Genomic DNA, 25,892 nt, shown 5'->3' with positions numbered 1-25,892 from the left:
CATGCCTAGAATTTAAACTTGTTTTAATGGGGGTGCTTGGCTGGCTCAGTTGGTAAAGCATTTGACTCTTGATCTCAGAGTTGTAAGTTGGAGGCCCACTTTGGGTATAGAGATTTCTTAAAAAAGAAATCTGAAAAAAAAAAAACACAAAAAAACCTCCTTGTTTTAATGTTAGTATAGTGATGCTTGAAAATACCTTTTTGGTATCTTGCACTGTCTGCCTGGAAAGGGGAATTACATGTAACTGTAATGTCTGTGTGTGTATAAATACCTGTATATCCTTTTTCTGTCTTTCTTTCTCTTTGTCTTTCTTTTCTTTCTTTCTTCCTTTCTTTCTTTCTTTTCTTTCTTTTGTTTCTCACCCTTTGATCCAGATGGGAGGAAGCACTCTAGAATGAAAATCAACCACACATTTGATGTGGACTAAATAGTAAGAAGCAGTATCCTACAGGCTGAGAAGAATTCATCTTGATTAGCTCAAGAGGACAGAATATGTATATATGATACATATCAGTAAAGAGTAGTTCTGTGATGTGTATCAGACTGTTAGAGGTTAGAAGTTTGGAGGAGGAGTAAGTATCTGTTTGCTAAGATTGGTTTGATGTAGATGGAAATAAGAGATAGGGAATGAAGTTTATTTCCAGGATCTGATAAGAATTGGGAATTGAGAAGACTGGTATGGTTGAAATAGAGGAGAATAGAGAGTTTTGAAGAGAGAAGTTAGTCCAGATTCTGAGATCGTTAAAGATTGGGCCCAAGGGGTTTGAACTTTATCTTACTCGGCATAATTTGAAGACTTTTTAAGAAAGTCAGATCTGTCAGCACTGTGTAGAATAAACTTTTGAGGCAGGATATTAGGAGCCTTAGGGATCTGGGTTCGAGCCTGGGCTCTGCCAGTACTTGGTTATATGCCTTTTAGCAGACATTGTCACTTCTGAGCCTTATTCCTGTCCATAAAATGTTCAAGTTGAATTAAACAATCTGAGTCCTTGAATTCTGCATTTAGTGAGTCTAGGCATTGATTGAAGAAGGTTCTTGAAGAAATACACAATTTTTTTTTTTTTAATAGGCTCCACACCCATCATGGGGCTGAGACTCACGACCCTGAGATCAAGAGTCGCATGCCCTATCAACTGAGCCATCCAGGTGCCCCAGAAATTACAGATTCCATTAGTACTTTCTTAGTTGTTTTTTTCTATCCTTTCATTGTCATTAATTCAGATTTTTCTCAGTGTTCACTCTGGTCAGGCAGTTACTCTCCCCCACTTTGAAAGAAGCATAGATGATAGAGAATCCGTCGTGATGTTGAATAGCAGCAACGGTGACAGTAAAATCTAGTTGACAGGGGCAGCCCGAGCAAGAGTCTAGCTAGCTGCTGCTCTTGGCATGTAGTGCTGGTGGCTGCAGGTGATAAGAGTCCAGTGTTGAGATGACCGCAGCACTCACTAGGTCAGTTTTGGCTCTTATCTTGGCTGTTTGCATCCCTTGCCCTTTTGTTTCCAAAGGTCGATCCTTGGGCCAAGTAATTCTGTAGACCACCCTAAATCTTACCATTTAAATCTGTTTTCTCCTTAAATCAGTCCACTGGATTCTGTTTCTTGTGACTAAGAACATTGACTATTCCATTGCTTGCTGAAATACAGTTTTTTTCCTGTATATGTACTAGCGTTTTGCTGAGATAAACATAATTTTGAGTTTTGTTAGCTTTTCAGTTCGTGAAAATTTACTAAGCAAATTGGTATTCATTACCATTTTAGGTGTGTTATGATTTGGGTGCAGCATACTTCCAGCAAGGCTCTACAAATGCAGCTGTTTATGAAAATGCCAGAGAAAAATTTTTTAGAACCAAAGAACTAATTACAGAGGTAAATACAGTGATAACAGGCACATAATATTTAGTTCTTAAAGAGTCTATATATGTTTTTGGGTTTAATTTTTCTGATGATTAAAAAAACATGTTCATTGTGGTACATTTGGCAAGTTTTAGAAAGTACTAAAAGCATTTTGAAAATCTGTATTACTACTGCCTAGTAATTACCCCTTTTGCCATTTTAGCTTATTTTCTTCCAGGTTTCAGTCTTTGTTTTTCTACAGTTAAGGTTATATTAACTATATATACTATATTGTTATCATGCTTAAATCTTTGAATAGACATTTAAAGATCTTCATGTAGATGTGCTGTGATTTACTTCATTTCTCTGATGTTTGGGCATTTATGTTTACTGTTTTTATTTATCATAAAGCTATAATATTTCTGTCTCCAAGCGTAAGACTTTTTTTGGTTTTTAGATGCTTTCAAGTTAAATTCCTACACGTAGAATCATCATGTCAGTAAATTGTAATGTCAGTAATCATCATGTCAGTAATTTTGTAAAGGCTGTGAAACATAAAACCAAATTGCTTTCCAGGTACATTTCTCTCGGTACTCCGATCAGCAGTGAGGGTTTTTTTGTTTTTGTTTTTTTCCTCCAGTTGCTAATTTGGTGGGTGAAATACACGAACTTTAACACATTTACATTTCCTTAATTCCTGGTAAAGGTGAACTTTTCATATGTTTATCACTTGCATTTTTCTTCTTCTGATTCTGACAACTGAATTTTAAAATATGTAACTAGGTTTTTGTTTGGTGCCTAGAAAAATTCCCACTTCAGTCTCTCCTCTTCAGAAAAATTGATTAAATGTCAAGAGATTTGCTTTAAATCTATTCTAGATCTTTTGGGAATCCACATTTTACTTTGCCCAGGCAGCTCATCAGATTTGCTCTGTTCTTACATATTTTTAAATGTTTTAAGCTTGTTTTAAACAGTGTTCACTCTTTTTTAATGTCTAAATTGTTATACATACTTTGATGATGATGTTTACCTTTTGTATGTTGGCCTGAAGTCTGCAGACTTTTTGGTAAAGGACCAAATAGTAGATATTTTAGGCTTTGTGGGCTATATGCAGTTTATGTTGCATATTCTCATTTGTTACTGTGTTTTTTCCCCTTTACAACCTTAAGTATGATTCTCAGCTCAAAGGCTGTATAAAAATAGGCCACAGGCCAAATGCCTGTGAACAATAGTTTGCTGACCCTTGCTCTGAACTTTCAACTTTTTCATTTTTTATGATACTTCCAGCCCTGAATTTTCCATTACATTTTATTGTACTGTTAAAATGCATTGAATGGGTACTATACTATTGTTTTCTGTTACATTGATGGATAATGATGTATACCTCTTACTTTACAGATAGGTTCATTATCTCTTCATTGTACCATAGATGAGAAGCGGTTAGCGGGCTATTGTCAAGCGTGTGATGTTCTTGTACCTTCTTCTGATAGTACATCTCAACAGTTGACACCATATAGTCAAGTCCATATTTGTTTGAGATCTGGCAACTATCAGGTAAGATATCTGATAGGGAAGTAATAGGGTGATTGGAAAGCTTTGGAAGCCAGACAGAACTCATTTTAAATTCTGGCATCACCATTTACCAGTTGTGTGATTTGGGGCATGTAAAACTGTCAGATTGGCCTATAGAATGGTAATAATTACCCCATTTCATAGGTCTTAGGAGAATCAAGTGACAAGTTATAAAGTCTAAGCAGTGCACTATAGAGATGTTGAGTCATTATTGATCATTTTTCTTGAAGGTACAGAATTTGCCTGTGTTAAGTAAATTCTTCAAGAAACTGTAAGCAGGACTTTTAACTTTTAAAATTACAGGTAAAGAATTGTTAGTTTTATGGAGCCTTAAGTCTGGTGTCTGACTTGAAAGTGTGGCTTTTGTAGCCCAGCCTTATTAGCCACTGTAAGACTGGGGGTAAAAATGAGCAAAGTGGTATTTGTAGGTTTGAATGGTCTATTCTAGAGACTGCTTTACCAGTGAGCGTGGTTATCGTCTCGATTTTTACCCATGGAAGACACTTAAATTAATCTGTTTATGTTCATTGCCTTCTGTGGATATATATTTTTAGGTTTGTAATGAAAATTACTGGGAATTAGAAATTGTACTTTTGAGGGGCACCTGAGTGGCTCAGTGAGTTAAGTGTTTGACTTCAGCTCAGGTCACGATCTCATGGTTCGTGAGTTTGAGCCTCATGTCGGGCTCTGTGCTGATAGCTCAGAGCCTGGAGCCTGCTTCAGATTCTATGTCTGTCTGTCTGTCTCTCTGTCTCTCTCTCTCTCTCTCTGTCTCTGCCCCTCCCCTGCTCACACTCTGTCTCTCTCTCTCTCTCTCAAAAATATATAAATATTAAAAAAATGTTTTTAATTTTTTTAAATGTTAAAAAATTTGTAGTTTTGAAATCTTTATCAGAAAGCCTTCATGCTAGAAAATGAATAGTGCCTTCATGTTACTTCACTCAAAGTAGGAGTCATGAAATGACAAAGCTACAGCCTATCTTTATTTCTAAGAAAAAAAATTTTTTTTAATTTTTAAATATTTATTTATTTTTGAGAGAGAGAGTGAGTGGGGTAGGGGCAAAGAGAGAGGAAGACCCAGAATCCAAAGCAGGCTCCAGGCCCTGAGCTGTCAGCACAGTGCCCGATGAGGGTCTTGAACTCCCGAACCATGAGATCATGACCTGAGCTGAAGTTGGATGCTTAACCGACTGAGCCACCCAGGCGCCCCTTGAATTTCCTCTGATCGATTGATTCTTCACCTCTCATTTTTGGTCTGTGGTCTTCAATTTAAAAAGGCAGGGTTGGGGGGCAGGTGAGATTTTTACCCTCAATCTTCATTTTAATATTTTAGAAAAGAGTTTTGTAGTAAGTTATTTTCATGATTTTCTTCAATATATATTTTCCATTGTAGAAAGACTTTTTTTTCTTTTTGGGAAGACTTTTAAAGTAAACAAGCTTTGCCATGATTTTTGAATTGGATACAATTTTATGTCTTGTGTTCTAGGATGTAGTAAAGATTTTTATTGAAGATAACTTAACCTTCAGTTTACCTGTCCAGTTCCGGCAGTCAGTACTAAGGGAACTCTTTCAGAAAGCTCAACAGGGGTAAGTAAGTAAATTGAAGAGCTACCTTCTTATTTTTGAATAAAAGAGCAAATGCATTTTGGGTGTATAACAATAGACCTCCAAATCACCTGTAAATCTGTGACAGTACTTTCATCTTTGTGAGTATATGGGAAATTAACATAGCCAGAAGAGCCACTTTAATGTTCATCTGATCCTTAGTAAAAGCATTTGGGGGACAGAAATTAGTGGAATTTGGTTCTATTACCTAATCTGTAGTTTAATTGTCCCTTGACAGATTAAAAACTTTCCTTTTCTGCGCTACCCTCCCACCCCGTGTGTGCCTGAATAACCTAAACTTTTACCTCTCAAGAATAAATAACTCATTCTAGTGAGTGATTTTGGTTTTGTGAAATGTACCTTACTTTTTTTTTTATTAAAGAGAATGTATCAGTAGATCTACTTTTGTATTCTACAGAAATGAAGCTCTAGATGAAATCTGTTTTAAAGTCTGTGCCTGTAACACAGTCCGTGATATATTGGAAGGTAGAACGATTAGTGTTCAATTTAACCAGCTATTTCTTAGACCTAATAAAGAGAAAATAGACTTTCTTCTTGAGGTAAGACATTTTTTCCCTTTTTGATTTGTAATTTTGCTGTAGGCTTACCAGTGACCTCTTAGTTGCCAAATCTAGTGCCCTCTTTTCTGTCTTCATCTGACTTGCTAATAGTTGATACTGCTTACAGACTCTCCAACCTTCTCTTCTGCCAGAGCTCTTTGCTCGTTCTCTGTTACTGCGTTTTCCTTCATCCTTCATCAAGACCTCTTTTGCTCTCCCTTTAGTGTTTCTGTTTACAGTAGTTCTGTTTTTGGTGCACTCATCTTCTCATATCATTTTTTATTCTCATTTAAAGCTTCAGTCATCAGGGGCGCCTGGGTGGCTCAGTCGGTTGGGCACTCGACTTCGGCTCAGGTCATGATCTCACAGCTCATGAGTTCGAGCCTCGCATCGGGCTCTGTGCTGACAGCCGGGAGCTCGGAGCCTGGAGCCTGCTTCGGATTCTGTCTCCCTCTTTCTCTGCCCCTCCCCTACTCGCATTCTGTCTCAGTCTCTCTCAGAAATAAATAAACATTAAAGCTTCAGTCATCTGTTTATTGAACATTCCCAAATTATAATTCTGACCTCTCCTGTGAGCTCCAGAATCTGTGTTTCTGTTGGGTTTTTTGATGTCTGTCTTTAACTGTTTTAATATAAAAGATACTGAGAGAAATACATAAGCATAATTAATATCACTTAGTTTCAAAAATACTATATTGTCAACATTCTAGAAGTCCTTTTTTTTTTTTTTAGGATTTTATTTTTAAATAATAACTATACCCAATGTGGGGGCTCGAACTTACATCCCTGAGACTAAGAGTCACATGTTCCACTGACTGAGCCAGTCAGGAAACCCTCTAGAAGTCCTTTTTTTTTTAATGCTCTTTACTAAACCCTCTCCATCTCTGCTTGAGAAAATCACTGTCCTGCCTTTTGTGATCATTTCCTTGTTTTTCTTTGTACTTGTATCACCTTTGCATCCTTAAGGAATATTCTTTGTTTTGAACTTGATATAAAAGCATACAAAATACTTTTTTAATTTTCCTTCACTAAACAGGTTTATGAGCTTTTTTTCCAAGTTGTAGGCATTTATAGTTTGATTTTTTTCATTGTTGTGTTACAACATGACTATTGTGCAATTCATCCGTTCTTATGACATTTATGTTGTTTACATAATGTAAATGGCTATTTTGCTGCTTGGAACATTATGTATATCTTGGTGTACACATATATCAGATGTCTACAGAAAATATATCTCTAACATTACTTTGTAATATCAGTGTTTTTGTCGCCAGCATTCATTGGTCACCATCCTTGTCAACACTTGGTATTGTCAAATTTACCTATGAGGTCATTAAGATTTCAAATTCCATTTCTCTTATTACTAAGGAACTTAGCAGCATTTCTTTTACTTTTTGCTCATAATGAATTTTGTCTTTTGAGGAACCTGTTCCAAGTGAAATGCCTCGTTTTTTCTTTTGGATTGTCTGTTTTTGTCTTTTTTTGGTACAAGTTCTTCATGTATTTTGTCCTTTACTGATTTTAAGTACTGCAGGTATCTTCTGTGAGTTTGACTTCTCTTTTAACTTTCTTTATATTGCTTTAAAAACTCTTAATTTTAGTATAATAAAATTTATCAGTCTTTCCCATAAAGGAAAAGATTAGTGAACTCTCTCTTGTTTAAGGAAGCTTCCTATCCTGTGGTCATGAAGATAGTGTTATATCTTCTAAAAGCTTTGTAGCTTAGCCTTCCTTTCACATTTAGGTCTTTAATCTACTTATAGTTGGTTTTTGTGTATCATGTGAAGTAGATGGTCTGGTGTTATTTTTTTCTCCTATGACTATCCATTTCTTCCAGCGCCAGTTTTTTTTGTTTTGTTTTGTTTTTTTTAAGTTTCTTTTTAAGAGAGAGTACGCACGTACATGGGTGAGGGGCAGAGAGGGAGAGAATCCCAAGCAGGCTTCGCACAGTCATCACACAGCCCGATGCAGACTTGATCTTGTGAACCTGAGCCAAAATCAAGAGTCGGACGCGTAAGCAACTGAGCCACCCAGGGGCCCGTCCAGTACCACTATTTTGAAAGGCTTTTTTTTCCCCTACTGATCTGCAGTGCTTTACCTCTACGGAATGCCAGGTGTCCATGCATGTGTGGGCCTGTTACTGGGATCTATTCTGTACTACTTTTCTGTTTGTTCACAGGTCAGCATCCCTGTCATGATAACATTTAAACATAAGCCTTGTTTTTCAAAGTTGTATTGGTTTATGCTTATCCTTTGCGTTTTCTTTGCATAGACTCAAATTGTCAAGTTCCACAAATAAGCCTGTTGGATTTTTGTTTGAAGCTATGTAATGTTTAAAAACCAGTTTGAGAAAAGTTAATATCTTCATAGTATTGAGAATTCTGTGAACTGGTACAGTTCTTCATTTATTTAGACATTGCTTGATGTCCTTCAGAGCTTTAGAATTTTTTCCATAGAAGTCTTTTTTGGTATATGAACTTGAAAATGAAAGTAGTTTATGCATTGGCATAGAGGTAGAATTGAACTTTGTGTAATGATTTTGTTTCCAACTACTGTGCTAAACTTTTTTTTCTTTTTTAAGTTTATTTTTGAGAGAGCGAGTGAGAGCACAAGCAAGGGAGGGGCAGAAAGGTAGTATATTTTTCCTGATTAGTTTTAAGAGGTTTTATAAGAATTTGTCCACTTAAGGCAAACTATAAGAGACTCTTAAATACAGAGAACAAACAGGGTTGATGCGGGGGATAGGGGAGAGAGGAAAATGGGTGCTGGGCAGTGAGGAGAACCCTTGTTGGGATGAGCAAGTGCCAGTGGGTGTTGTAAGTGATGAACTACAGGAATCTACCCCAAAAACCAAGAGCACATGTTACACACTGTATGTTAGCCGTTTGACAATAAAGTAAATTGAAAAGTAATAAAATCGGGGCGCCTGGGTGGCGCAGTTGGTTAAGCGTCCGACTTCAGCCAGGTCACGATCTTGCGGTGCGTGAGTTCAAGCCCCGCGTCGGGCTCTGGGCTGATGACTCAGAGCCTGGAGCCTGTTTCCGATTCTGTGTCTCCCTCTCTCTCTGCCCCTCCCCCGTTCATGCTCTGTCTCTCTCTGTCCCAAAAATAAATAAACGTTGAAAAAAAAATTTAAAAAAAAAAAAGAAAAGTAATAAAATCAGAAGAAATGAAAAAAATAACTGATTAAAAAAAGAATTTGCACACTTAATCTAAATATTTAAGTTTATTAAGTTTTTTTTAATGTTTACAGCATTCATAAAGATGTCCCCTATTTCATGTTCTAAGTAAAGAATTGAGCTTAATTAACATTTGTTCTATCGCTTATTAAAAGTAACACCTATTCCCTTTGTTTCATGACATGTTTACAGTGCATCACTGTGTATGAATAAGTTGTTACGAAAGCATATTTGGGTATTACTTATTAATATTATTACTTATTAATATTATGGTCATTAATATTAATTTATAGTGTGGAGCACAATTATTACAGTGTAAATATTTTATACATCAAGATGCTCAGATGTGATATATGCTATTAGGGTAACCTGTTCATTTGAACATAGTACTTTTACAATACTCTTTCTGAGTATGGTACTTTAAAAATTACTATTTTTTTTTCCTTTTAATAACAGTTTCATTGAGGTATAGTTCACATATCATACTGTTTACCCATTTAAAGTGTACAATCCAGGGTGCCTAGGTGGTTCAGTCAGTTGAATTTCCAATTTTGTCTCAGCTCATAATCTCGTGGTTCGTGAGTTTGAGCCTTGCATTGGGCTCTGTGCTGATGGCTCAGAACCTGGAGCCTGCTTCAGATTCTGTGTCTCCCTTGGTCTCTGCCTTTCCCCCGTGTTCGTTTGTTCTCTCTCTCTCTCTCTCTCTCACAAACATTAAAAAAATTGTTTTTAATTAAAAAAAAATAAAGTGTACAATCCAGTGATGTTTTAGTGTGTGCCTTGATTTGTACAGCCACCACCTCAGTCAGTTTTAGAACATTTTCATCCTCCCTCTTCTACCCCACAACAAAATCTCTTATCTGTTAGTAGTCGTCCCTCATTTTCTCCTGGTCCCTTAACCTCAGGCATCTACGGATCCACTTTTGTGTCTCTAGATTTGCCTGTTGCCTATGCTGGGCATTTCATATAAACAAAAATATAGGTGGTGTTTTGTTTTTGTTTTTGTTTTGTTTTGTTTTTTTTTTGCTGGCTCTTTACTGTTTTCAAGGTTCATCCATGTTATAGCATGTATTAGTGCTTCATTTTTTATGACTGAATAATACTCCATTAAGTGGATATACTATTCATTGTTCATTTTGTGTATCCGTCAGTTGATGGGCTTTAGGGTTATTTCCACTCCTTGACTATTACGAATAATGCTGCTGTGAACATTCTAGGATTTATTTTTTTATGTTAACATGTTAGAGAATATTTGACAATTTCCTTAGGTTAGGGACTTTGATACTTATTGCTTTATTTTGGCTTCTTGTAAGTAATCTATGGGAGAAATCCTAATCTGATGAATAAACTCAGAATATTACGAGACTGTTATTTGTAAATAATATTTCCATGACTAGTTTTTGTCATTCTTTTCATTTCACTGGTTATTTTAAAACCTTGGTTACTCTTAATTGTTGGGTCTATGTACATTAGCCATTACGTATCATTCAGTTCTCTAAGATGAATCTTCTCTCACTTTTCTGACTGGAGCTGCTGCAGAGTTCATCACCTCATATAATTGGTTAGTGTACTTTATACATTCTGGGAGAACTCTGTGCCAGGCTAGATAGCTGCTTTATTTCATAGAAATGACTGCAGTTGTTGAAATGATCACATTCCACTCCCTTTCCCCATGATGATTCTTAATTCACAGTCTCATCTTTAAATTACTGAACTAAATCTGTGATTGATAGGTGGCTGAAGAATATTTGGTTGTTTTTAAATCGAAACTTTTCTGACTGTAGCGTGCATTTTTAAAAGTGCCAGTATTCAAATAAAAATTACTCAAATTCCTAGGTGTGTTCAAGATCAATAAATTTAGAAAAAGCTTCAGATTCTTTGAAAGGAAACATGGCTGCTTTTCTAAAGTAAGTGCCCTTTTCTCCTTAATTTGAATTTAGTCTTGTGAGAAAAATAACTTTTGTTACTTTTTGTGTTTGTCCTGCATGTCTTATAAATAGGCAGTCATTTGAGAGCCAGTTAAGTTCAGATTTGTATAGTGACACAAAATTTAGAATTCTGTTACTCTTTTTGTGTATCGTGACATGGACATCACAATTTTAGGACCAAAAAATTTTTAAATCTGTTTCAAATATTGTTACATAGTTTATGAAATGGTAGCTTGTTAAATGGCTTATTAATAAAGATTCGTTAATATGATTGTTTTTCCCAAACTAAATTATAAACTTTTTTTGTTTTACACTATTTTTACTGATCTAGGAATGTGTGTCTGGGGTTGGAAGATCTGCAGTATGTTTTCATGATTTCTTCACATGAGCTTTTCATTACATTGTTGAAAGATGAAGAACGAAAGCTACTTGTTGATCAGATGAGGAAGAGATCCCCTAGAGTAAATCTGTGCATTAAACCTGTAACTTCATTTTATGATATCCCAGGTTAGCTCTCTAGTCTGCTAGCAAAAATGTTGGCACATTTTGCACTTCTGTTATATTTGCCCCTCAGTGTATTTGAGGATGCCCTCTCATGTGTTTTAGTTTATATTTATGTCCATAATTAATTCGAAATTTACCAGTCTTCTGTAGTCCTATTTCTGTCTAAGCAGTGAAGTGCTGGGATGCTGCTCAGTCTGTGTTTAATGGAGATTGAGGCCTAGATATACAAAACTTTTAGTTGGTGAAAATAGACCAAGGTTCTATTGCTGATACATTCTTGGAGGTAGAATGAGAGCTGGGAGGGGTGCCTGGGTGGCTCAGTTGGTTAAACATCTGACTTCGGTTCAGGTCTTGATCTCGTGGTTTATGAGTTTGAGACCCTTGTCGGGCTCTGTGCTGACAGCTCAGCTTGGAGCCTGCTTCGGATTCTGTGTCTCCCTCTCTCTCTGCCCTTCCCCCCCTTCTCAAAAATAAACATTAAATTTTTTTCAAAAATTAAAAACAATTAAGAGCTGGGAGGGGAGTCCTGAGACTCAGGGAAAGTACAGGCTTTCATGGATTTGAGCTTGCATCACTGATCTGCTGGCTAAGCTTCCACTTGGACAACATTGCCATTTGTTACCTTGTTTTTTGGATGATTTTTTTTTCCATTTTTGGTTTTATTTTACAAATACAAGTAGAAAACGTAGTGCTATTCATTAATAAGAAACACAAGCTTTAGAGCTTAATATAAATGAGACCGAATTCAGTCAGTTTAACAAAACAGAATTGTAGCTGCTGTGAACCTCGCTACATTTAAACTGGTTGACCAGTTGTAAAGGAAAATGACATTAGACCTAAAATGCTGGGGATGGATTAATGAAGACTATCTGAAAGTTGAGTTGTAATTAGGGATTTTAATGATCTTTTTGGTTTCTCTGGGAAGGCAGTCCCTCCTTCTCTTCTTCTCCCTTTAAAAAACATTTTTAGTGTTTAATTTTTTTTTAATGTTTATTTTTGAGGAGGGGGAGGGAGACAGAGCGCAAGTGGGGGAGAGCCAGAGAGAGGGAGGTACAGAATCCAAAGCAGGCTCCAGGCTCCGAGTTTTCAGCACCAGTGTGGGGCTTGAACCCACAAACCATGAGATTATGACCTGAGCCGAAGTCAGGCACTTAACCAACTGAGCCAGCCAGGCGCCCCCCCCACCCTTTTTAAAAAAAAATTTTTTTTTTTAACGTTTAGTTATTTTTGAGAGCGAGCACGAGTGGGGGAGGGGCTGAGAGAATATTTTTTAAAATGAAAATATTTTTATACATGCTTTTGTTAACACATAATGTTTGAAAGTAGGAGACTGTCTACATAAGTGAATTTTTCCATGTAGCCCACCTAGTTCTTTCTATAGCCAGTTACTGATTTTATTTTTTTTAAGTTTATTTATTTATTTTGAAAGAGTGTGAGTGAGCAGGGAAGGGGCAGAGGGAGGGAGAGAGGGAATCCCAAGCAGGCCCGCACTGTCAGCCTACAGCCTGATGCAAGGCTTCATTCCACAACCCTGGGATCATGGTCTGAGCTGAAATCAAGAATCAGACCCGTAACCAGCTGAGCCACCTAGGCGCCCCCCAGTTACTACTAATTTTTATCTTCGTTTATAGTGTCATCTTTATTAAATGCAGACCTAATACATATTGTTACATTTTTCTATGTGAGGATAAAATTAATATATAATTTATACTATATTGAATTCTCTATATTGAGTTCTCAAGATGAGAGTGGTATTTCACTTATAGATATAATACTTAAACACAATTTCAACAAATTATTCTTATATTTGTAGGATTCCTTTGAATTGTCATTATTGAAACAAATCTTTCTTTCTTAGCCTCAGCAAGTGTCAACATTGGCCAGTTGGAGCATCAGCTGATATTGTCAGTGGATCCCTGGAGGATTCGACAGATTTTAATTGAATTACATGGTATGACTTCAGAGCGCCAGTTCTGGACAGTGTCTAACAAGGTTAGAAACGCTTTGTCAACAGCAGATAAGAAAGTTACTCTTTTTTTCTGATGTAATTTAATAGAAGAGTTATTCCCTGAACTTCTTAAGAATAAAGACCCCTATTTGTCAACAATATTAGGACCTTTACATGACAATAATTACACTTTGAACATCCATTGTTGGAGAAAATACAAAATGTCAAAAAGGATACTTTTAAATCCGTAACCTTTAAAAATAAGTTTGTTATATTGTCGTGGCATCTCCATACATTTTAAATACAGCTGTAAGCGTATGTATAAGGTATATTTACACAGTCTGTAGCTGCTACTTCCTATGTGTTTATAGAGTATTTTTGTTTTTATTAATGCCCTCTTGAAGTCTAAAGCCTAAAGGTTGGAACCGATTCATTAAAACTTTTTTATAGGGCATTTCTGGCTTTACCTGTTCATTTAAAAATTCCCAGCTAATGTATTTACCTGATTCTGAAGTTATGTATTTAAAACCTTTCCTGCATGCAAAGTGCGGATGAAGATAGCTTTTCGAACACCATTTCAGTGGAACGGAGCTAAAGCTACAGGGAAAGAGTCCGTGTATGCAGGAGAGAAGTATGGCGGTACTTCTAACTCACTGCGTACCGCTCTGCTGAAAGTGTAGGAGAAAAGCAGCCAGGCATTCATGTATATTTTATGGGATTTGAACACAAAACTGCAGTGAAATGAAAAATTTCTCTGAACGTTAGTGTTGGGCATCATTAGTGTTGACATTGTTAGTGCTCATTTTATAGATGAAGTAGAATAGCATAGAGGGAGTTCTAATCTGAATGCCTGAGTTTGAATCCCAGCCTCTATACTTATTAGCTGTATAATCAATCTTGTGCAAGTTAACTTGACATCTGTGTGCTTCACTTTTCTTATCTGTAAAATGAGGTTAATAGTACCTACTTCATAGTGTTGTGGTGAGGATCACATAAGTTAATATATAGTCCTTGTGCTTTTTTTCCTTCTTTTTTCCTGTGGACTATCCTTTAGAAAGTTCCAACCCATTTAATTTATTACTGGTTTATAGTGAATATGTCTGTTTTGATTAACATTTCATTATAGCTGTCATTTTCCTTTTTCTATGAAAGTGATCTTTGCATGATTATTTTATTTTATTTTATTTTTTTATTTTATTTTATTTTATTTTATTTTATTTTATTTTTAACGTTTATTTATTTTTGGGACAGAGAGAGACAGAGCGTGAATGGGGGAGGGGCAGAGAGAGAGGGAGACACAGAATCGGAAGCAGGCTCCAGGCTCTGAGCCATCAGCCCAGAGCCTGACGCGGGGCTTGAACTCACGGACCGTGAGATCGTGACATGAGCCAAAGTCGGACGCTCAACCGACTGAGCCACCCAGGCGCCCCAATTTGCATGATTATTTTAAATGTGGTTGAAGATTATTGAAAGATTCTTCTCTAGATTTGGCTTTCTGTGTGTGTGTTGTGTGCATGTGTATTTATATATTTTTATTTCTTCTAGTGGGAAGTACCTTCTGTTTATAGTGGGGTCATCCTGGGAATTAAAGACAATTTAACAAGAGATTTGGTTTACATTCTGTTGGCCAAAGGTTTACACTGCAGTACTGTTAAGGTGAGTAAAAGCATATGTCAATTACTGGTTAAAATATGCTTTATCAATTTTATCGTGAAACCCAGGAATCAGAATCTCCTATATTTTCCTTGATCTTAAAAATACAGCCCTAGGCCTAAAGGGTCTTTTCTCCCCGCTCTTAAAGGATATTGTAAAAGGTGTTTTGGTTCTTTTTCCTCTACCCTCACAACTGTACCAAAGTGGTCTTGGATATACAGATACTGCTCCATTCCTTGAGACCATGAAAAATTATTTAGTGTATCTTTTAGGATTAACTTAGTAAAATTGTGTTCCAGGCTGTAAGAACAAAACAAAATCCCTTAAGATTACTTTTGTAGTTTATTTTACACAAGGAGTTTGTAACCTGTTTGGGAAGTTGAGACCTAAGTGAAATGTTAAATGATATAAGATGGTAAAATTGCACGAGTAATAGTATAGTAAATTCTATAGGCAGGTTAATAGCATTTCCAAATTTAGTTCCAGCAGAAATCCTGCACTAAAGCCCGAAGCATGAATAAGTTAGCGAGGTAAAGGGGGGATGGCACCATGTGGAAAAGCTCAAAGATAAGAAATAGGATGGTATACAAGGGGACCGGAAGCAGTAAGCTGATGTTAAGAGTATCATTTGGTATGTGAGGCTAGAAGGGGAAATAAGATGTAGCCTGTACAGACCCCGTGAGCATTGCTAAGGTGGTTGGTTTTTCTAGATGAGCACTCTTCTAGCTAGAAGTCAAGTGTGTAGACATCAAGTTTGTTTGGTTTTGTTAGATATAACTTATTGTCAAATTGGGATACATACAACACCCAGTGCTCATCCCAACAAGTGCTCTCCTCAGTGCCCATTAGACATTACAGTGTTAAGGGAAGCGGTATCCAGCCTTTTTTCTTGTCTTTCCTAAAATTGATCTGCCTGAAAAACTCTTTATGGTTCATGTGTCCTGTTGTTTTTCCTTTTCACATTCCGTTCTTTTTTCACAATTGCCCTTTTCTAGCTTACTTTAAAAAGGTGGAGGGAGGGGGTGCTTGGGTGTCTCAGTCGGTTAAGTGTCTAACTCTTGATTTTGGCTCAGGTCATGACCTTGTCCTGAGATGGAGCCCTATGTTGGCCCCGAACGGAGTGTGGAGCCTGCTTGGGATTCTATCTCTCTGCCCCTCCCTGCTCGCTCTTGCTCTCTCTCACATTCTCTCTCTTTCTCATTCTCTCTCATTCTCTCTCATTCTCTCTCTTTTTCATTCTCTCTCTAAATATTTAAAAAAAAGGGGGGGCCATATTTTAGCTTTAGAGTAAGTTTTGAAACCAAGTGCTGTCAAGGCTTCCTTTGCAAATGATTTTGGCTAGTCTAGGTCTTTTGCTTTCTTACTTATTTTTAAGATTTTATTTAAGTAAACTCTACACCAAATGTGGGGCTTAAATTTATAACCTTGAGATGAAGATTGGCATGTTCTACCAACTGAGCCAGCCAAGTGCCCCTCCCCTTGGCTTTTTTAATATAAATTTTAGAATCAGCTTTTCAGTATTTACTGGAGAAAAAAAAAAAAAGCCTGCTGGGATTTTGATTCAGATTGCAATGAATCTATAAATCAGTTTGGAGACAATTGATAACAATATTATGTCTTTCAGTCCATGAACTTGGTATAGGTCTTCATTTATTTAGGCCTCTATTTATTTATGTCCTTATCTTGTTAAGTTCGGTAATTTTCAGCATACAAATCTTGTATGTATTTTGTTAGATCTATCCCTAAAGGCATGTATATTTTAAAATAAAAATAATGTAGTTCATTATTCAAAAAGTATTTGCACTACACTTTAGCATCTCCTTAAACTCTTCCTAAAACAATGCTTTTTATTTATTGTTATTATTTTCTGAAGTTGATTTTGTGAGACAGCAGGAGAGTGCATGTGTATGGGGTTGGGGCAGAGAGAGAGAATTCCAAGCAAGTTCTGAGCTGCTGGCGAGGAGCCCGTTACGGGGCTTGATCCCATAAACCATGAGATCATGAGCCAAAATCAAGAGATGGATGCTTAAATGACTGAACCACCCAGGCATCCCTCCAAAATTACTTCTAAGCTTAAAAATTTATATCAGGAAGTGAATATTATATAAAACTTTTTAAGAGGGCGTTGAGCAAAGAACCTTTTGTAGATAGTGCTGTAAACCAGAGGTTCTCAAAGTCTGACCCCCCACACCAGCAGCATTGGCTATATTTGGGAACTTGTTAGAAACACAAAATGTTGGACCGCACTTAGACCTACTGAATCAGAAACTGCAGATGGGGCACAGCAGTTTGTTTTAATAAGCGTTCCAGGTAATTTCTGATGCATGCTAAAGTTTGAGCACTATTTCTAGACCAGTACTGTCCAGTGGAAGTACCATGCAAGCCACATATGTAATTTATGATTTTCTTGTAGCCACATTTTTAGAAGTACAAAAGTGATTTTAATACATTTGAACCCACTATATCTAAACTATTGTTTCAACAAATAAGCAATATAAAAATTATTGAGTTTTTTTTTTTTAATGTGTGTGCTAGGTTTTCACTCAAAATCCAGTGTTTTATGCTCAGAGCACCTCCCAGTTCGGACTGGTCACAATTCACATGCTCAGTAGACACATGTAGCTCATGGCTACCATATTGGAACGTACAGCTCTAGACAGTAGTGAGCTGTTGAAAAGTTTATAATGGGGCATGCCATTAGCCCCTTTTCTCCTTCCACCCCTAAAATAACTAACATTTATTGAGCATGGAGACTGTTCTGCAGTTTTCTTATATATTTATTCTTTGACTTATTGGTCACACACACAGCTGTGTAGAACGTGTTAGCTCAGTTTTATAGGTGAAAAATCAGAGACTCAAAGGTAATAAATTGAGGTCACACAGCTAGTAAGTGGCACAAGTATTAGAAAGGGTAGAAGCGAACAGACAGACGTTAAGAAGGTAAAATCTAGAATTGATTGTTTCCTCATGTGCTGTGGAAGGCAAGAGGGAGAAAAGAATGGAGAGAGATGTTCAGATTTCTGCTTAGGTTTCTGCCAGCTTGCGAATATGTAGAAAAACATTTTTGAAGGACTGATTATCCATTTTAAAATGTTTAGTTTGGGCCTGCAGTTGGAAACAGCCTGAAGCTTGGGAAATGGTCTGGGCTAGATATAGAGATTTGGGAGAAATCAGAGATCACCCAGGGAGAATATACAGAGCCTAGGGGATACGATATTGTGTCCCAGAAACAGTGGCAGGATGCGTATGAGGACCAGACACAGGTGGAGTCGTGATAGCCAAGGGAATAGAGAGAATGTCAGGCACAAGGGAGTGGGCAGCAGGGGGATGCAGCCCCTGGGTTCTGTAAGATAACTAAAGAGTGTTTAGTCAGTTGAACAGTTAGAAGGTCTTTGTTTAGTGGGAGATATTTCTTCATCGTGATGGGGGTAGGAGTAAAGGAGACAACTGTGGGAGGGAGAGAGAACGAACAAAGACTGCTCTTCGGAAAAATTAGAAGTGGACATGTAAGAAAGGGATTGGATTGTAGTGAGTTTGATTTATTAGTCAATTATGTGGACTAAGGTCGTGTACAGAGATTTTAGAATGTAAAACCTTGTTGGGGCACCCAGGTGGCTCAGTCAGTGAAACGTCTGACTTTGGCTCAGGTCATCATCTCCCGATTTGTGGGTTCGAGCATTGGGCTTTGTGCTGACAGCTCAGAGCCTGGAGCCTACTTTAGATTCTGTGTCTCCCTCTCTCTCTGCCCCTCCCCATTCATGCTCTCTCTTTCAAAAATAAACATTAAAAAAATTTTCTAGAATGTAAAACCTTGTTGAAGAGTATAAGATCCAATTCTTAATAGATTAGGTATAGAAGGGTACTTGTCATGGAATCTGTATGGATTTTGTGTATATGTATGTATAGAAGATGTATAATTTATGTGTATTCTATATATGTATATAACATGTATGGCTCGTATGTATAAGATAGGCATATAGGTATATAATATACATTATGTATATGTAATATGTGTAGCTTATATAAAATGTATGTGATGTGTATATAATTATGTAAAAGTTTTTTTGGTTTTACCATTTATATAAAACTTGTTTGATAATACAGTATATTTTTATGCTGTTTATTGGATATTTTTAAAAAATTATTTAAATTCAAATTAGTTAACATACCACTTATATCAGGAAGTGAATATTATATAAAACTTTTTAAGAGGGCATTGAGCAATGTCGTATCCCCTAGGCTCATGTATAGTATTGGTTTCAGGAGTAGAACCCAGTGATTCATCACTTCCATATAACCCCAGATGTTCATCCCAGCAAGTGCCTTCCTTAATCCCCATCACCCATTTAACCCATCCCCTGCCTACCTCCCTTCCAGCAACCTTCAATTTGTTCTCTGTATTTAAGAGTCTCGTATGCTTTGCCTCCCTCTCTGTTTTTATCTTATTTTTCCTTCGCTTCCCCTGTGTCATCTGTTTTGTTTCTTAAATTCCACGGATTTTTTTTAGACTACAAAAAGAATTAAGTATTGGAATAAATCAGTGACACAGATGATAAAGAAAAAGATAATCTGGCCTCTTTCCAAGACATCCGGTGTTAACCATTTAAATTAATCCTCCTCCTCTTTGCTCCGTTCTCATAAAGATGCACATTTTTCGATTCCAGAGGAAAAGCAATCCAGTGATTTCTTTCTTTCTCTAGGACTTTTCCCACGCCAAACAGTTGTTTGCTGCTTGTTTGGAGTTGGTAACAGAGTTCTCGCCAAAACTCCGTCAGGTCATGCTGAATGAGATGCTGCTTTTGGATATTCATACGCATGAAGCTGGAACAGGGCAATCAGGAGAGAGACCTCCTTCTGATCTTATTAGTAGGGTGCGAGGATATCTGGAAATGAGGCTTCCTGGTAAGACTTTCACAAAGCCAAAGTTCAGAAATACAGTACTCAGGTAATTGTGGGGAAGAATCTAAAAAAAACATTTGCTTGACTTTTTGCCATCTATAAAAAAGTTACCTCTCTCCTAAAACAGAAATCTGACGTGGAGTTCACTTAAGAACATTGAGGATAATGTAGGAAACTATTCATTTCCAAGAATTTCCGTAACAAAGTACCACAAGCTAAATGATGAAAACAGCAGAAATTTATTCTCTTATACTTTTGAAGGCCAGAGATCGGAAATCAAGGTGTCAGCATGGCCATGCTCCCTCTGAAGGCTCTGGAGAAGAAGCCTTCTAGCTTCAGGTGGCTCCCAGCAATCTTTTATTCACTCCCATCTCTGCCTCCTTTGTTACGTGGCCTTCTCAGGGAGTGAGAGTGTGAGTGTTTGTGTGTCTTACAAAGGCACCAGTTATTGGATTTAGGGTGTGTGCTAATTCAGTATGATTTCATCTTAACTAAGTAGATATGTGAAGGTCCTGTTGTCAAGTGAGGAAACTCTGAGGTCTTAGGTGGAAATGAATTTTGAGGGGACACTGTTCAACACATTACAAAATTATATTGCAGTTTTAAGATACTTTGTTAAAGAATCAAAATGTCATTGAAAGTACAGATTGAAAGTTTAATTCCTCATTACTATCATAGAAATAATCAGAATGGTTGCCACTGGGTCAGGAACTCAATTGTCACTTCAGGAACAAACCTTGTGTGTCCAGTTCTAAGTATAAATATGCCATTATGAAAAGGGCTTATCATAAAAATTATCTCTGTTGTATGTAAATCTTAAAGTAGTTTCTTAACTTTACATGTTTTAGAGTAATTAAATCATACTATACACATTTAAAGCTGTAAGCAGTAAAATTGAAGTGTAACGGAAGGTGCTAGTAATGTGTCAAAGCACAAATGGCCACTGGCCCTCTTGGGTCTTTTGGAGTAAGTTAATTGTTAATACATTCTGATTTCTAGCAGAAATTACAACCATGGGTCAGGATAAGGGAGGGGTGCAAAAAGGTGTTATCTGCCATCATCTCCTCCCTCTCTTTTTAGGGAAAAAAATTGTTCCCTGGTGATACTGGGCTGATTTTGATCAAATTAAATGCATACGCTCTGTAAAAGACAGAGGGTGTTAATGTGGCTTGGTCTGGCTCTACTATCAGGAACAGGAAGTGATCTTTTTGTGTGTGTGTGTGTGTTTATTTTTGAGAGAGCATGAGGGAGGGGGTGGGCACAGAGAGAGAGGGGGACAGAGGATCCAAAGCAAGCTCCATGTTTACAGCGACAAGCAGTCCTTTATGTGGGGCTCGAGCTCATGAACAATGAGATCATGACCTGAGCTGAAATTGGACGCTTAACACTGAGCCACCCAGGCATCCAAAGGAAGAGGAAGTGGTCTTCATTGACAACAAATCCAACCTTCATTTATAAATAAGGGCTACTTCTTCTAAATTAATTATTTAGATTAATTATTCTAAAACCACTGATGTCTTTTGGGAGAAATTCCCTAACTTTTAATACTTTGTACTAAAAGGTAACTTTGTGTTGAGATGCGTGTCTTAGTTATGTTCCTTGGATTTCAGCAAATTTTAATTCTAGGCCTGGTAGAGATAATGATGAATTGTATATTGCAGATGCTTAAAGGGAAGTTTAAGCTCCAAATCATTGCTTCTCAGGCTGTATCAGAATTCTCCCTATATTCTGATTTATCTTTAAGAATTGTTGCTGTACCCTCCCCCACTCATGCTCCCTCAAAAAATTAAAAAAGGGCACCTGGGGGCTCAGTTCGTTAAGTGTCTGATTTCAGCTCAAGTCATGATCTCATGGTTCATGGGATTGAACCCCCTATCAGGCTCCATGCTGGGTGTGGAGCCTGCTAACATTCTCTCTCTCCTTCTGCCCTTCCCCTGCACATGGGTGCAGTCGTTCTCGCTCTCTCTCTCTCAAAAAAAAAAAAAAAAAAAAAATTAAGGGCGTCTAGGTGACTCAGTTGGTTAAGTTTCCAACACTTGGTTTCGGGTCAAGTCTGATCTCACGGTCATTGAGATCAAGCCCTGCATGGGACTCTGCGCTAGTAGCATGGAACCTACTTGGGATTCTGTCTCCCCTCTCTGCCCCTCCCCTGCTGATGTTCTCTCTCTCAAAATACACTTTATGGAAAAAAAAAAAAAGATTTAAAAAAATTAAAATTAACAAAAAATCCAAACCATTGCTGTATTATTAATGGGGAATGTGGGTGAATAAATGAAGCCTTGGAGTCAAATGCTGTGTGGTCTGCCTTTGGCAAAATGTAAAGAACTCAATGACATGCATGTGTTGGAGATACCAGTTTCACTTCTGTCTTTGTTCTTGAAGGTGATGCAAATAGTATATTTTGTTTTGCTGTGTTCCTATGCCTGTCTTTGTTGTTGCAAATCCTCTTTCGGGTAAGGTGAGATATAAACAAATAGCCATAGGCAGTTTTTTTTTTCTTTTTTAGAAAGACTAAACAAAATATGTTTACCTGAGAAGTTTAATAGCTCTCCCTATTTCAAGTGAATGTTGTTATTTAGCATTCTTTGGGATTTTTCTTTTTGCTGAAGTATGTTTAAACCTGAATATTATATACTTTGAGCTACAAAAATTTGCAACATATTTAATACTAAGGTATATTTATTTATTTCAAAGGAAACGATGTGCGAAACTTTTTTTTTTTTGGTCCAAAAGTTCTGAGTGATTTTTTTTTTTTTTTCTCATTACTTTTTGCTTAAAATTGTTTCTGGGGTGCCTGGGTGGCTTAGTCGGTTAAGCAGCTGATTCTTGATTTCGGCCCAGGTCATGATCTCAAGGTTTGTGACTTTAAGCCCCACATCTGGCTCTTTGCTCACAGTGCTGGGTCCGCTTCGGATCCTTTGTCTCCCTCTCTCTGCTACTCCCCCATGTGTGCACGCATGCGTTCTTTCTTTCACAAAAATAAATGTTAAAAAAATTGAAAACTAAAAATGTTTTTGGTACAGTAAATATTTTTTGAAAGTAAATGATTTCGTAGAATGCTTATTACATTTTAATCAGAAGAAATATTTAAAATGATATATTCACTCAGATTTGTTAGTTTTATTATATGGTATAGCTATTTCTGTGCTCTAAATGTGCTAAAAGTTTATACTGTACCATCGTACTTGTTTTGTGTGTTTGTTCTCTGCTCATTTGGGTTACAAATTTTATAGAGGACAGGTAACACGGACTTCCACAAGAGTGTAAAGTATTCTTAGTAGGTGAGTTTGTTAATTAGTAAATAGTAGGGACCATGCAGTCTGTTGTTGGGAAAACTTAACTTTTTAAAAAAAATTTTTAACGTTTATTTATTTTTGAGAGAGAGAGAGTGGGGGAGGGCCACAGAGAGGGGAGACACAGAATCTGAAGCAGGCTCCCGGCTCTGAGCTGTCAGCACAAAATCCCACACAGGCCTCAAACTCTGACCTGAGGCAAAGTCAGATGCTTAACTGACTGAACCACGCAGGCACCCTGAGAAACCTTAACTTTCTAAAGAAAAATATAAAACATTAGAATTTTTCTGTTGTTTCATCTGTAACTGTTTTTAATTTGTTCAACTGAAATCTGAATACATGTTTGCTTTGTTCTGTTTTAATGTTATGATGGTAATTCCAACTATTTTCTTTGTCTTTTTAGATATTCCTCTTCGTCAAGTTATAGCTGAGGAATGTGTTGCTTTTATGTTAAACTGGAGGGAAAATGAATACCTTACACTGCAAGTTCCCGCATTTCTGCTTCAGAGTAATCCATATGTAAAGGTAATTTGTGTTTAATCTAAAAGGATTATTAGGATAAGATCATTGTACCTGTTTCTTTAGATCTATACTAAGGGAACTTGTCCAATTTCTATGATACAATGGAAGATGGGACAAATGTTTGTTGGTGTGTGGTTAAAAGTATAGTTTGAGATAATTTGGGTGCTTGGGTTTGCCCTCTGATATTTTTTTCAATATCCAGTAGTTCATGAGAATGCAAACAAAAATTAGTTAACGGACATTTTGGTATAACCGTAAGCTAGTGAGAGGTTAGTTCTCTTTTCTTGTTTTGATCAGTAAAATCAAACTCTAGTGTTAACCTCTGGCATACATGGGTGTACCTGCATGTGAGGGGTGCACTTCCAGCTTTTTTCCATCTGAGCACCTGACCCTTCCTTAGAGCTTATTTCCTCCTCTCGATTTGTGCGTGGTCCTTGGTCATGTAAATGTTTGTTAGTAATTACACCCAAATGAAAGAATCCATTCAGTGAATTGGTGGTGAGTTGTTTAGTCACCTTTCTTAATTATATCTCTCTTGTGCAACTGAAAATGTTTCTGGATGGAGAAAATAAAAACAGAAACTTGAATTTTCCCCTAAGACTGTGTTTGTCATGTATTAATATTATGTGTACCTGAACAAGCAGTGGACTTTTCTCCCTTTCTGGTCTTCAGTTAAAACAAAACAAAACAAACAACAAAAAAAACCATGTAGTGGTTTAACATTTCTTTGTGTGTACGTTTGGTTTTTCAGATTTCCTTATTGCTTGTATGCTTTATGTTTATCTCCTCTTACCTTTAGTACATAGTCTCTTCAGTCAGTGGTTATCTGAGAACTCTTGCAAGACTCCCTGTTTTACATTTGTCTTGGTTATTTGTTTTTTCCTCCTAATTTCCTATATGTCCTTTAAAAAACTGAGATCATTTCATTTCAGCCCTTTGAAGGTTTGCTGATTTCTTTTGTGTTTTTACTCCTTTTTGTCTTCTCTATAATTGTTCACAAAATTTATCTCATAACTTGAATCATCCTTCTCTTTGGAATTTTAGACATTGGATTAGATCTGTTTTTTCACTGAATTTTCTAAAATGTGAGTTCCTCCTATCTGGGATACTTGTCTGATTATGCCCAGTAGTCTTGGTCTTTGCTAAACCCTCAGATGAAAGAACCATTTCGTTCCAAGACAGTAATTTCCACTTAGGATTGTAGCTTGTTGTTCAGCATTAGGACCGTACAGTAGCTTTTCTTTGCTTTTCTCAGCAATGAATTCTGTGGAACTGTGCACCAGCAGGGCTGGGTGCGTGTTTCAGGGCCTGCAGTGTGGAAGGGTACGAGATACTGTGCTGGAAGTTGCCTGAACTTGGGCTGGGTTATGTCACTGCTTCCTGTAGCCCCCTGATCTCGCCCAAAAGGAGGAAGGATATGTGGTGACCTTGCTGAAGAGTCATTGAAGTGTTTCATCATCTTATCTGGTTAGGGTTTATGTGTCCCCTTTCCTAGTTTGGCCCTGTGCTCCCTTGTTTATGTCAGGGAAAAAAGGAATCAGAGAAAGAGGTCTAGAGTAAGGGATCGTGTTTTGGAAATGCTATAATTTGGAGCAATTTCCAAACTTGGAATTTGGCGTGGAATACATATACATATGCATAGGGAAAAGTTTAGAAGGATGTTAACAGTTACCATCTCTGGATAGTGGAATAGTAGGTGGTTTTAATCAGTTTATTTTCCATTTTATTTTCTTATTTGAATATTCTGTAATCACAAAAGGAAAGGGAAGAATCTTAAACATGTAACTAAAATATGACCTTTTGAAATAATATACACAGAACTGTATAGTCTCCCCTTTGGATCAGGATAGGAGGCAGTGTAGCTAGCATATCGGAAAATGCACAGGATTTACGGAGCTCGGTGGTAATAGTAGTAATAGCATCAGATAAAGACCAAAGTTTGTAATGTAGCCTCCAAGGCCTTTTAAGGTGCAGGTGCTTCTTCCTCTGTTTGCTCTCTCTTCCTCCTTGTCCTGCTGTTCTGTGCTCGTGGTTCCACATTACTCACAGCTCTCTATGCAGGATGCTTTCTCTACTTCTGCACTTGAGCATGTGCTGTGAATCACTTAGCCGGGATGCCCTTCCCACTTTTGCCTGTTGGTGTGGTTTCTTGGAAGCTTAGCCTTATTTCTTTCTCTGCAAAGGAGTAAATCACTTTCTCCTTTGTTACCTTTGAACTGTGTTACTAAGTAGTCCTGCTACTTTTGGGGAGGCATATATTTTTGTTGCACTTACACTATGTAATAAGTTATTTTTCACTTGTCTTCTTATAGAACAGTGAGCTTCTTGAGGACAGTTACTTTTTATATTCTCAGTGCTTTATTTGATGTCCACACATAGTAGATGCTTAAGAGTGTT

At 37.1% G+C, this 25,892-nt stretch overlaps 1 protein-coding gene across 3 annotated transcripts in view; it reads left to right on the top strand.

The window, feature by feature from the left end:
• INTS8 (integrator complex subunit 8) overlaps window positions 1-25,892 on the top strand; it is a 52,418-nt gene that overhangs the window by 9,804 nt on the left and 16,722 nt on the right. For 2 of the 3 annotated variants that reach the window (XM_027064206.2, XM_027064205.2), the window contains exons 7-16: window positions 1,758-1,865; window positions 3,231-3,386; window positions 4,891-4,991; window positions 5,428-5,569; window positions 10,585-10,655; window positions 11,008-11,183; window positions 13,039-13,172; window positions 14,674-14,784; window positions 19,482-19,683; window positions 23,377-23,498. In XM_027064206.2, coding sequence (XP_026920007.1) covers window positions 1,758-1,865; window positions 3,231-3,386; window positions 4,891-4,991; window positions 5,428-5,569; window positions 10,585-10,655; window positions 11,008-11,183; window positions 13,039-13,172; window positions 14,674-14,784; window positions 19,482-19,683; window positions 23,377-23,498 — 1,323 coding nt within the window. The remainder of the gene's footprint in view (window positions 1-1,757; window positions 1,866-3,230; window positions 3,387-4,890; window positions 4,992-5,427; window positions 5,570-10,584; window positions 10,656-11,007; window positions 11,184-13,038; window positions 13,173-14,673; window positions 14,785-19,481; window positions 19,684-23,376; window positions 23,499-25,892) is intronic. The other variant, XM_027064207.2, reaches the window with a different exon arrangement.

Source organism: Acinonyx jubatus, chromosome F2 (genome assembly GCF_027475565.1).
Source record: "Acinonyx jubatus isolate Ajub_Pintada_27869175 chromosome F2, VMU_Ajub_asm_v1.0, whole genome shotgun sequence".
NCBI classification, from domain to species: domain Eukaryota; kingdom Metazoa; phylum Chordata; class Mammalia; order Carnivora; family Felidae; genus Acinonyx; species Acinonyx jubatus.
This window is presented reverse-complemented; position numbering and strand designations above follow the sequence as displayed.